Below are 12,066 nucleotides of genomic sequence, written 5' to 3' on the forward strand. Positions count from 1 at the left end.
GACGAACCCGAGCCCAAGAGAACAACCCCGAGGAGGACTTTGTGAAGTGGACTTTGTTTGAGGATAAGTTTGGTTTAAGGAACCTTTTTCTCCCCCGGGACCCCTTTTGTTGGACTATGGACTTTGTCTTATTTTGTTGGAATGAATAAACCTTCTAGTTTATTTTAATCCTTGCATTTTGCCAGTTTTTATTGCTCCCTTGCACTGCCCCACCCTAGACGGCACTAGGGACAGCCCGTGACGTGACAGATGGTGGAGAATGCGGGCACTGGGGCCTAAGTGCGGGTGATTGGGAGTGAAGATATTGATGACTTGGCCCTGGTTTTTTCAGAACTTCAAATACCAGGCCACCCATCCCAAATGGAGTCACTCGTGCAGATGCTGGTGGAGAGCCAGAGGGCCCAGCAAGAAATCAATGCAGCCCTGTTGCAACAACAAGTAAGGGCTAATGAACTCAAAGAGCAGGAGCTCCAACAGGTACGAAGGGTGAAACCCAAAGTAGCGGACTTTATCCCGAAACTAGGAGTTTCTGATGATGTGGAAGCGTACCTTCATGCCTTTGAAATTACTGCTGTTCGAGAGGAGTGGCCGAGGAGGCAGTGGGTGGGACTCCTGGCTCCTTTCCTCTCAGGTGAGGCACTTAAAGCCTTTCAGGATGTGGAGGCCCAGATTGCCCAAGACTATGACCAATTAAAAGTAGAGATTCTGAGTCGGCAGGGCCTTACTAAATTTAGCATGGCCCAACATTTCCATAACTGGTCTTTTCAAAGGGGTAATACGCCCCGGTCCCAAATGCATGAATTGATAAGAGTGACAAAAAGGTGGCTGGAACCAGACCGAAGCAGCCCGGCCGACATCATAGAGACCCTGGTTATGGACCGGTATTTACGGGCTCTGCCTTATGAAGCAAAAAGGGTAATTGGACACCAGAAGGTACGAACAGCTACAGAGTTAATAGAAGCTGTGGTGCAGTACCAGGCCACGGCAGAAATGCTCCGCCCACCCTGTAAAGAGCCCGGGGTTTTTGTTCCCGCCCAGCCAAGGGCAGGTCGCCAAAGAGGTTCTACGCCGACCAACACCCAGTCCGGCCCACCCTATAGAGAGGATAGGCAACCTGGGCAGCCACGAGCATTTCCGACCCCAGAGCTCCGCCAGTGTTATCGCTGTGGCGAGTTAGGCCACATCTCATGGCAGTGTTAAAAGCTAGATGAGCCCATGCCTACAGCTGGTTCCGCCAGTGGGCCCCAGGTGCACTTTGCTGCCCTCCTGGGGCAAAGTGGAGACCGGCGACCCACTTGCCCCATAACTGTGAATCAACGGGATGTAGAAGCCTTGCTCGATTCAGGAAGTTCCAGGACCCTGATACAGGAGGCCATCCTGGAAGCATCTTCCCCTGCTCAAGGCGACCCCGTCCAGGTGGTGTGTGTCCACGGAGACACCCACGAGTACCCCACCACCATGGTGAAACTAACTACAACTAAGGGCACATTTCAAGTCAAGGTGGGCGTAATCAGGAATCTTCCTGTCCCGGTCCTGATTGGGCGTGACTGCCCGGCCTTCCCGCTGCTGTGGAGGGAAGCCCTGAAGATACTCGGTCGTGAGCCCCGGAAACGTAAGGCAAACTCTTGTGAAACATATGACACCTGGGTTAATGTTGCCACACCCTGTTCTGTCCCACCAGGTTCAGTACAAGCCGTGGCCGAGGCATCTAGTGGCTCAGAATCGGACGGTTTCGAGCCACTACCGGGGCCAAGTGAAGAGGATGCTGAGGGGCCCCCGGAAAGGTCGCCCCTTAAAGGTCAATATGGAACAGCGCAGTTGCAGGACCCCACCCTGGGAAATGCCCTAGCGAATGTCCAGGTGCTAGAGGGAACATTGGTGGGAACCCGGGAGGCTCCTTCCTACCCTCATTTTTCGGTGAAAAATGGCCTCTTATATCAGGTTACCAAAAGTAAGGAGCAAATTGTGGAACAACTACTGGTGCCCAAACCTCACCGCTCCACCGTTCTGCAGTTAGCCCACACCCACTTGTTAGGAGCCCACCTGGGGGGAGAAAAGACCAAAGAGAGGGTGTTGCAGAGGTTCTTTTGGCCAGGAGTCCACAAAGAGGTAGAGGACTACTGCCGCAGCTGCCCAGAGTGTCAGATCACTGCACCAAAACCCACTTATAAAAACCCCCTTATCCCATTGCCAATCATAGAAACTCCCTTTGAAAGGGTAGGCATGGATATTGTGGGGCCGCTGCCCAAGAGTGCCCGTGGACACCAGTACATCTTGGTCATAGTAGACTACGCCACCCGGTACCCAGAAGCCATCCCCCTGAGAAAGGCAAATGCTAAGCAAATAGCAAAAGAACTCTTCCTCTTCAGCAGCCGGGTAGGGATACCCAAGGAAATTCTTACTGACCAAGGAACCCCCTTTATGTCCAGAGTTACCAGGGAACTGTGTGCACTTTTGCATGTGAAGCAGGTGAGAACCTCAATCTACCACCCCCAGACAGATGGGCTAGTGGAGCGTTTTAACAAAACCCTCAAAGCCATGCTGAGGAAGGCCATCGACAAAGACGGAAGAAACTGGGACCAGCTGCTACCCTACCTTCTGTTCGCGATAAGGGAAGTTCCTCAGGCTTCCACCGGTTTCTCACCCTTTGACCTGTTGTATTCTCACAAACCCAGGGGCCTGCTAGACATAGCCAAAGAGACTTGGGAGGCGCAGCCCTGTCCCCATCGTACTATGATTGAGCACGTGGGGATGATGAAAGACAGGATGGCAGCTGTTTTTCCCATTGTGAAGGAGCACATGGAGAGGGCCCAGAGGGAGCAGAGGGCAACGTACAACCGAGCAGCTCAACTAAGGGAATTCAGCCCAGGAGACAGAGTCCTAGTTCTGGTGCCCACTGTGGAATGCAAGTTCTTGGCTACTTGGCAGGGGCCATATGAGGTAATTGAAAAGGTTGGGGAAGTCAATTATAAAGTGCGGCAACCAGGGAAGAGGAAAGTGGAGCAAATATACCATGTTAACCTCTTAAAGAAATGGCATGTTCGGGAGGCGCTGTTCAATTGTCTTCCACCCAGAGTGCCAGAAGAACCTGCCCGGGACCAAGTGCAGTTTGGCCCGGACCTGTCCCCTCACCAGCTGCAGCAGGCAAAGGAGCGGGTGGACGGTAACCAGGATGTATTTTCATCCCTCCCAGGCTGCACTCACCTGGTTGAACATGAAATACGCACCCCGCCAGGAAAAACGGTCAACCAAAAGCCGTATCGGGTGCCCGAGGCCCGTAAAAAGCTGATTGACGAGGAGGTAAGGAAGATGTTAAAGTTGAATGTGATTGAGGAATCCAAGAGTGCCTGGTCAAGCCCCATTGTTCTGGCCAACAAGCCGGACAACTCTGTGCGGTTTTGTAATGATTTCCGAAAAGTGAACGACGTGTCTGAATTTGATGCCTATCCCATGCCTCGGGTTGACGAGCTGATTGAAAGCCTGGGCCATGCACGATTCCTGACTACACTGGATCTCACAAAGGGTTATTGGCAGGTTGCCTTATCGGCAGAATCAAAAGAGAAGACGGCCTTTGCCACCCGGGAGGCCTTTGGCAGTACCGGATGATGCCCTTTGGACTGTTTGGAGCGCCTGCCACGTTCCAGCGCTTGATGAATCAGGTACTCAAACCCCATCAAGAGTATGCTTCTGCCTATTTGGATGACGTTGTGATTCAGAGCCCAGACTGGGAAAGTCACCTACCGAGGGTGCAGAAGGTGCTGGAGTCCCTCCGACAGGCAGGCTTGACGGCGAACCCCAAGAAATGTAAGCTCGCCTTCAGGGAGACAAACTACTTGGGATACACTATCGGGCGGGGCCTTGTCAAACCCCAGGAGGCAAAACTCTGTGCCATACAAGACTGGCCAAAACCATTGACCAAGAAGCAGGTGAGATCCTTTTTGGGATTGGCTAACTATTACCGGCGGTTCATCCCTGACTTTTCTACGATAGCGGCCCCTCTTACAGAACTGACGACCAAGAAACACTCCCGGATGGTGACATGGTCCCCGGATGCAGAAGAAGCGTTTGACAACCTGAAGAGGGCCTTGTGTTCAAAACCGGTCCTTACTGCCCCTGACTTCAGCAAGGAGTTTGTGGTCCAGGCAGATGCCTCGGAGGTGGGTCTGGGGGCTGTGCTAGCCCAGATCAAGGAAGGTGAGGAACACCCCATTCTTTATTTGAGTCGGAAGTTGCTTCCCAGAGAGAAGAACTATGCCACCGTGGAAAAAGAGTGCCTCGCCTTAAAATGGGCCCTGGAAACCCTCAAGTACTACCTGCTGGGAAGGAGATTCACTCTGGTGACGGATCATTCACCGTTGCGATGGATGGCAAAAAACAAAGAGACAAACAGCAGGGTAACCAGGTGGTTCTTAAGCCTCCAGCCTTGTAACTTCTCTGTTGTTCACAGGCCAGGACGGCGCCATGGAAACGCGGATGCCCTGTCCCGCCGTGATGCCTTCGGGTCTTTCACCCTGCCGAGGACGTCAGGCCCGGGGAGAGGGATATGTGGCATCACAAGGGGCCAGGTAGTGGATGGACGCTATTTTCCCACTCGATTACAGCGGCCACCTGACAAAATGGCCACTCAGTGGAAAACTACAGCTCCCAGCCTGCCTCACCACTCACCCAGCTGCAGATGCTTAGGACATCTAATTGAGGCAGGGCTGGGAAGCTTAAGAGGAGACAGAGGGCAGAGCACAAGGAGGAGAAGGAGCTGGACAAGCCAGGAGAAGGGCCTCCAGGACGAACCCGAGCCCAAGAGAACAACCCCGAGGAGGACTTTGTGAAGTGGACTTTGTTTGAGGATAAGTTTGGTTTAAGGAACCTTTTTCTCCCCCGGGACCCCTTTTGTTGGACTATGGACTTTGTCTTATTTTGTTGGAATGAATAAACCTTCTAGTTTATTTTAATCCTTGCATTTTGCCAGTTTTTATTGCTCCCTTGCACTGCCCCACCCTAGACGGCACTAGGGACAGCCCGTGACGTGACAATGTATGTGTGTGTGTGTGTATATATGTGTGTGTGTACCTGCGCAGGAAGTCGGTGTACTGGGAGAGCTTGATGAGGCAGGTCCTCATCATGATGGTCTGGAAGCCGTGCCGGTCGATGGCCCACAGCTTGATGTCCGTCAGAGCTGCAGATGATTTAAGGCTCTTATTTTGAAGGATTCCTCTAATAACATGTGTATTAAGGTGTAATGTGTAATAACATGTGTAATGTGTGTTACCTGTGACCGTGGCGGTGCGGGTGCAGTTGTACAGGATGGCCAGTTCTCCGAACACCGTCCCCTGGCCGATGGAGCAGATCTTCTGTCCTTGCTTGGACACCTCCACCATCCCCTCTGAGGACAGGGAGGAGCTTCAGGGGCTCATGGCTATGCAAATGAGCTTCACTGCACACACAGGTAACACACAGGTAATACACAGGTAACGCACAGGTAATACCAGTGGCGGGCCGTGGGCCTGGGGCCTGGGCCTTCAGTGAGGTCCTACACAGTCCCACCCGAATTAATCCACCTCTTATTACTATCATTATGATGCCATGGCTCTTGACCAGGGCTCAATACGTCGATCGCATGACATTAAAAAAAATTGGCCCGCCCCCGTCATTTTCTCTATAGCACGTCTTTGTTCATTTATTAAACTAAACAGCCGTCTGATGTTGATCGTATCTCCACAACAGCATGTCATTTCTCTCGGCTCTCCGTCTCGCCCGCTGCAGAATGCGCGCATCGGGACGGAGAAAAAGAAGAAAAAAAGTCACTTGCACTCGTTTGTTCACTAAACAGGGCATTGTCGCACCCAAAGCAGATTTCAAGTATATGCTCGACCAAATCGACATCTTCTCCTCCTCCTTCCGCCATTGTGGGTTGAAAAAACAGCTTTGTAGTCCGCGAATTAATTCCTTTATCAAATTCAGTTTCCTAGTTCTGAGGTTTTGCATCTACCTGCCCATAGGACCCGCCTCTCAATATTGGTAATCCAATCAAAAGACCTGCAGCACTCCGCCTGCTAGCTGCTCCTGTGCCGGTTCCGGGGCCTTCTAGAAGGCCTACAGGAGCCAACTCTAAAGCTGATTGGTTGACACAACATCGTCATTCCCATTCACTTGAAGCTACCAGCGCCTTCAATGTTGATTCTGAAGGCCTAAGGGCAGATGTTAGCCCCCTGGCAACACACGATGGCTGAATATGATTGGATAAAAGATCTAAGATAAAGACCAGCCCTCCAAATCTCAACCTGGCGCTGGCAGCAGCGCAACCAAGAGGAAAGCTATGAAATTAAGAGAATAACTCTTACTCTGGGAAATAATTGAATACATATTTGTGGGGAAATATATTTAGAAAAAATATATATTCTGATGATGTTTAGGCCAGCAGAGAAGGCCTTGCTGGCCCTGACGGCCCGCCACTGGGTAATACACAGGTAACAGCACGAAGACGACAAAAGTATCTTTGATCCGACAGACAAGCTAACTATGAAGAGAGTAAATAAGCCCCTTCGACCTTGAACCCTTCAGTTAGAGGTCAGAAGGTCACTAAACAGCACTCAGCGTTTGAACAGGCGTTCTGTGGAGACACCCGAGAGTCTTTCAGTGAGAAGGACCCGGCCCTCCTTCAGAAGAAGCGCCTCATCGTATTTATTCCTAAAGCTTTTATCACATTACACACAGAAAACGCCATCTTGATTTTTGTTCGCTGACATCTTGTTTTTTGTTCGCCGCCATCTTGGTTTCTATTCGCCGCCATCTTGGTTTCTATTCGCCACCATCTTGGTTTCTATTCGCCGCCATCTTGGGTTTTTTTCGCCACCATCTTGGACTTTATTTGCCACCATCTTGTTTTTTGTTCGCCGCCATCTTGGTTTCTATTCGCCACCATCTTGGACTTTATTCGCCGCCATCTTGGTTTTTGTTCGCCACCATCTTGGTTTTTGTTCGCCGCCATCTTGGTTTCTTGCAACCACCAGTGTCATGAGTGGGTGGAGCTTCGTACAACCATGCTCTGAATACGATTGTGAAGCGGCCTTCATGTTATTGTTCATTTTCATCAACTGAAGACACGGACAACGCCGATGTCGAGACCTGTCACTCACCTGGTAGCTCCGCCCCTAAAGCGCCCCCTGCCGTGTGGTCTGTGTGACTCTCCAGACCATAAAGTATAAACGATGACATCTTGCCGTCTAGAGGAAGACTCTAAATGGAGGTGGAGCCTCACCCTCCAGGACGTAGACCGTGGAGCCGTCGTCCCCCTCCTGGATCACACAGCAGCCCTTGGCCAGGCTGGTCGGATGCATGCAGTCCATGATGGTGAGGATCTGGACCAGAACCAGAACCATCAGACCTGAACATCACGCCCCAGAGGGGCTCGAGGCAGCAGGTGAGTCGTTACCTGGCCGTGTTCCAGATGCTTCATGAAGTCGTTGTCCATCAGAGCCCTCTGGATCAGCTCATTGGACCTGCAGGCCAGAGGGAGTGTGAGAGGGAGTGTGTGTGTGAGAGTGTGTGTGTGTGTGAGTGTGTGTGTGGACTCGCTCCGTGGTCTTGGAGTAGCTCTCCAGGGTCACGTGGCTCAGCTGCGTGGCGTCCATGGCCGTCGGCTCTGCAGAGATCGCTTGTCTCTTCATGCGTTGAGGCTCAGCGGGAGCCGGCGGCGGGACGGCGGTCCCTGGAGGACCAATCGGAACCGGATGAGCCGCTGGACCAGGAGTCCCCCTCGCCCACCCCCGTCTCTGCAGGTGGACTCACCCGCGGCGGCCGTCTCCCCGGCGGCGGCCGCCTGCTGCGAGGCGCTGCGGTTCTGGTCCAGCTCCACCTGCAGCCGGTGGAGCTGGAGGTTCTTGGAGTCCTGGTCCAGCTGCAGCCGGTGGAGCTGGAGGTTCTTGGAGTCCTGGTCCAGCTGCAGCCGGTGGAGCTGGAGGTCCTGGGCGTCCAGCTCCAGCTCCAGCTCGTCGATCAGAGCGTCTCGCTGACGGAGCTCATCCACCTTCAGCTGCAGGGCCAGCTGGAGGTCCCGCAGGGTGCCGAGGCTCTTGGACTGCGCCATGTCCGGCTGGCTTGTGGAGGAGGACACGCAGAACACAGAACCGTAGACACCTGAGAGCCGGGCCCACCCCCCATTCAGAGCCGGGCCCACCCCCGCTGAGAGCCCCCCCCCCCCCCCCCCTGGTCGGACCTTCACCTCTGGGACCCGACCCCGGATTAAGTAGATGAGCATGGATGTCTTTATATTTTATTACTAAATGTTATATGATTTTATATTCTATTCTTATTATTATATTTGTAATATTAGATTCTTAATTTTATTCTAATTAATATTATATTACTTAATGTTATATTACTATTTATTATATGTTTTATTATATAAATACTTCATATTATATTTTATATAATTATTATTTATGGAATTTGAAAACATTTAAAATATATCAACAACAACTGCATCCCACCCAAATTCATATAAATATATATATATACAGGACTGTCTCAGAAAATTAGAATATTGTGATAAAGTTCTTTATTTTCTGTAATGCAATTAAAAAAACAAAAATGTCATGCATTCTGGATTCATTACAAATCAACTGAAATATTGCAAGCCTTTTATTCTTTTAATATTGCTGATTATGGCTTACAGCTTAAGAAAACTCAAATATCCTATCTCTAAATATTAGAATATCATGAAAAAGTATACTAGTAGGGTATTAAACAAATCACTTGAATCGTCTAATTAACTCGAAACACATTTTCAAATGTTTGATTTTGTTTTGCTGTTATAAATCTTTTTTTTTTACTTGGTCTGAGGAAATATTCAAATTTTATGAGATAGGATTTTAGAGTTTTCTTAAGCTGTAAGCCATAATCAGCAATATTAAAAGAATAAAAGGCTTGCAATATTTCAGTTGATTTGTAATGAATCCAGACTGCATGACATTTTTGTTTTTTTAATTGCATTACAGAAAAATAAAGAACTTTATCACAATATTCTAATTTTCTGAGACAGTCCTGTATATACACATTGTGTTTTTATTTCCATAGGATTTAACTTATATTTAATTAACAAGTCATTCAGAACTAATTATTTACACTAAATAATTGAAGCAAAACAAAAAATTAAATAATCGTATCTATACGCATTAATAAATACAAATGAATGGTTATGAGTTCCAGGTATTAAGTAACAATATTATATTATTAACTAGCAGCAATAATATTAATTCATATTTTAAAAATATTTTAAGAGGTATTTTACTGTATTAAATAATAATGTTAAATACCATAATAACCCCGGAATACCTCTAAATATTGTAAGTACCGTATAAATCATTCAGAGTACTCTGTAGTGTACTAGTACATCGGAAGTAGTCTAGTACTCACTGCTGAGCCAGAAGAGTCCGGATGAGATCCGGTCCTCGGGTTGACTTCTAATCCGGATCTAAATAAATAATGAAATCAGTTATTGATCTTCAGTAATAGACAAATGACGTCACGGCTGTGGTCCCGACCATCCTCCTCCTCTTCCTCCTCCTCACCTGTGATCCGGACCAGAAGACTAAGGGTCAGAGGCTGAAGAGACGCGCAGCTGAGTTTGACAGCGCTCCTTCAAAATAAGAGTCTCCAACGGATTTATTGTGAGCGTGTCACCACAGATGAGTCTGAGAGTTTACATCGTTATTATATTTACTCTGATCGGGAGAATATGAACACATAGAATATGTGTTTATAAAGAGGTGACTCGAGTGTAAACAGTGAGATAACGTGACATAAACAGTATTCTGTGCAATATAAAGATGTTTATGATAATAACGTGACGTCATATTGAGAGTTTCACTGTAAACAGATGGTTTACAGTTTAAATAAAGGTTCATGTTAAATACATATTAAATATATATGTATATATATACTTAACAAAACAATGTGCCAGAGGAGAAGTTAAATACTGTATTTAAATAATATTGATGAAGTGGTCAAGTACTGCACTTAAGTACAATTATGAGGTATTTGTACTTCATTTTTTAAATGTTTTATTATACTACATTATGAAACATCTTTAATAAACATATAATATACAGATTATTATTCTGTGATTTAAACCCAACAGGATATAAAATTAGTAAAACACGTTCAGCTAAAATAATAAAATGCTACGTTCATAATAAATGGATTTATTTATTTCATAAATATTTTTACAAACTTACCACTTATCTTATAACTATATTTCATAATGAAAGATTAATTAATTATATAAACATTGTATATATATATAAATATGTATATATATTATTTGTTGTACTCATCATATTCCATGTTATTCAACATTTATTTATGTGGTTTCTTTCCTGTTTTAATATGAGACCGTTGCAGTACCTTCTTCCGCCGCTAGGGGCAGCAGAGCGCCATCACGGTTCACCGGAAGTGTTTCTTCTTCTCTGACAACGTGATTTACTGAAACACAACAAACAAGATGGCGGCGACCGACGGAGAGAGAAACCACGTCACGGGCCAACTGGAGTTGTATCCTTTAATCTGTTGACGTCATGCTTTTATTGGTGTTATTAAGTTACGCTCTGACTCTTTAATGACGTGTTTAATCTAGAAACGTCTCGATAGCAGCAGCAAAATCCGCTTTTATCTCAGTAACGTTTGTTTTACTGTCACGCTTCATCGTTTCCTTTCCTCGGTTCCTCCACTTGTCTCCTCACTTGTTCCCTCGTCTCTCTTCTCTCCACCAGAGATTCAGGAAGCTTCCTTTAGGAAACATCTGCTCTGAAATCAGATAATAGTAATACCTAATGTCCTGTAAGTTTTGAATACCTATATGTATATTTATTATGTATAACATTATTTAACACTTATTGATATGAAGATAATGTTTATTAAACACTAGAACAACGCTTAAAATCAATAGATTAAGTCAACTATTTAATTCTCGCTGTCAAGAATAAATAACAAAATGAGGAAAACTATAACCTAGTCTCATCATTATTGTTTAAATAATTAGTTTAAACGGTAGGAACTGAAAAATAAAATAATTAGAAACAAGAATACAAATCTATTAAATTAAAGCAGGTATTATAAAACCTTTAGATACTAAATAATCACATTTTATAACACATTAAAACACTTTGTGATGGAAGTGTTAAAATGACCCTAACCCATCGATCCTAACTCCTCATTCCTACCTCCTAACCCTTCACTCCTAGCCCCTCGCCTCTTACCCGTAACCCCTCACCTGTACCCCCCCCCCGGGGGCTTTACTGCCTCTTCCTTGACCACTCAGCTCTCTGGACGTGCCCTTCCCGTCCCCCCGGGAAGCGTCCATCGCGCTGCGCTCTCTGTCTCCGGACCGCGAGCCGAGGAGAAGCGGCATCAGCAAACATCTGGCGCTGAGCGGCAGCACGTTGACCGCGTGAGGAGAAGCGCCGCCTCACGTGCTCCGGCCGCCCGCCGCCCCAAACTTCATCTTCTTCTTCTCTGCAGGAAGTGGAGCGCAGACGAAGCTCGAATCCTCCGAGTGTCGGTGAACTCGTTCCTGGATCACCTGACGCTGGTGATGGAGACCATGGAGATGTTCGGCCCCCCCGAGACCCCGTGAAGTCACCTGACCCGGTGGAGTCACCTGACCCGGTGGAGTCACGTCCCGTCGTCCAGACTTTAAACACTTTACTTGGACCAAAGAACCCGGCGGCTCGGTTCCGTTGGGTTCTTGTTCTTCCTCCTTTTGTATAAACATGTGGTTCCTCGTTTGACCAGCAGAGGGCGCCGGGGACTAAATATCTGATCCAGTCACGCAATTAAAATGTGAATAATAAAAACCGTTTTCTCTGTTTGATTGTGTGAAGATTTTCTCTGAATAATGAACGTAAACGACTTTGTTCACAGCGGTTAGCAGAACGTGATTCCTTCACTCTTTAGGCTCCTCCCATAGAGGATAAGACACATTAATAGAACAGCTCCATGAACAGATGCTTCTGAAATGATTTGTTCTTCTGGTAAAATATTTTATTACTTTTAATGTTCAAGAATAAAAGT

At 47.2% G+C, this 12,066-nt stretch overlaps 2 protein-coding genes across 2 annotated transcripts in view; one reads left to right on the plus strand and one right to left on the minus strand.

The window, feature by feature from the left end:
• LOC130205537 (cGMP-dependent protein kinase 1-like) overlaps positions 1–9,499 on the minus strand; it is a 16,316-nt gene extending 6,817 nt beyond the window's left edge. Inside the window, exons 1-7 of the mRNA XM_056432988.1 lie at positions 9,412–9,499; positions 7,853–8,089; positions 7,573–7,673; positions 7,430–7,496; positions 7,256–7,355; positions 5,267–5,380; positions 5,068–5,173 (exon numbers count right to left, since the gene is read on the minus strand). Coding sequence (XP_056288963.1) covers positions 5,068–5,173; positions 5,267–5,380; positions 7,256–7,355; positions 7,430–7,496; positions 7,573–7,673; positions 7,853–8,083 — 719 coding nt within the window. The 5' untranslated portion in view covers positions 8,084–8,089; positions 9,412–9,499. The remainder of the gene's footprint in view (positions 1–5,067; positions 5,174–5,266; positions 5,381–7,255; positions 7,356–7,429; positions 7,497–7,572; positions 7,674–7,852; positions 8,090–9,411) is intronic.
• A 974-nt stretch (positions 9,500–10,473) lies between these two features.
• LOC130205546 (EKC/KEOPS complex subunit LAGE3) lies at positions 10,474–11,863 on the plus strand. Its single transcript, XM_056432999.1, has 3 exons — positions 10,474–10,548; positions 11,315–11,443; positions 11,515–11,863. Exons 1-3 carry the CDS (start codon positions 10,499–10,501, stop codon positions 11,627–11,629), a joined length of 294 nt encoding a protein of 97 aa, XP_056288974.1. The 5' UTR covers positions 10,474–10,498; the 3' UTR covers positions 11,630–11,863.
• Positions 11,864–12,066: the final 203 nt, after the last annotated feature.

This window comes from Pseudoliparis swirei, chromosome 15, assembly GCF_029220125.1.
Source record: "Pseudoliparis swirei isolate HS2019 ecotype Mariana Trench chromosome 15, NWPU_hadal_v1, whole genome shotgun sequence".
Taxonomy (NCBI): Eukaryota; Metazoa; Chordata; class Actinopteri; order Perciformes; family Liparidae; genus Pseudoliparis; species Pseudoliparis swirei.

What these genes read in the sequence shown, in the direction of transcription:
- LOC130205546 (XM_056432999.1), top strand. Translation starts at nt 10,499, where the DNA reads ATGGCGGCGACCGACGGAGAGAGAAACCACGTCACGGGCCAACTGGAG. An exon ending in GTCACGGGCCAACTGGAGTT is followed by an intron (nt 10,549 to 11,314) that starts GTATCCTTTAAT and finishes TTGACCACTCAG; the next exon opens with CTCTCTGGACGTGCCCTTCC. An exon ending in AGCGGCAGCACGTTGACCGC is followed by an intron (nt 11,444 to 11,514) that starts GTGAGGAGAAGC and finishes TCTTCTCTGCAG; the next exon opens with GAAGTGGAGCGCAGACGAAG.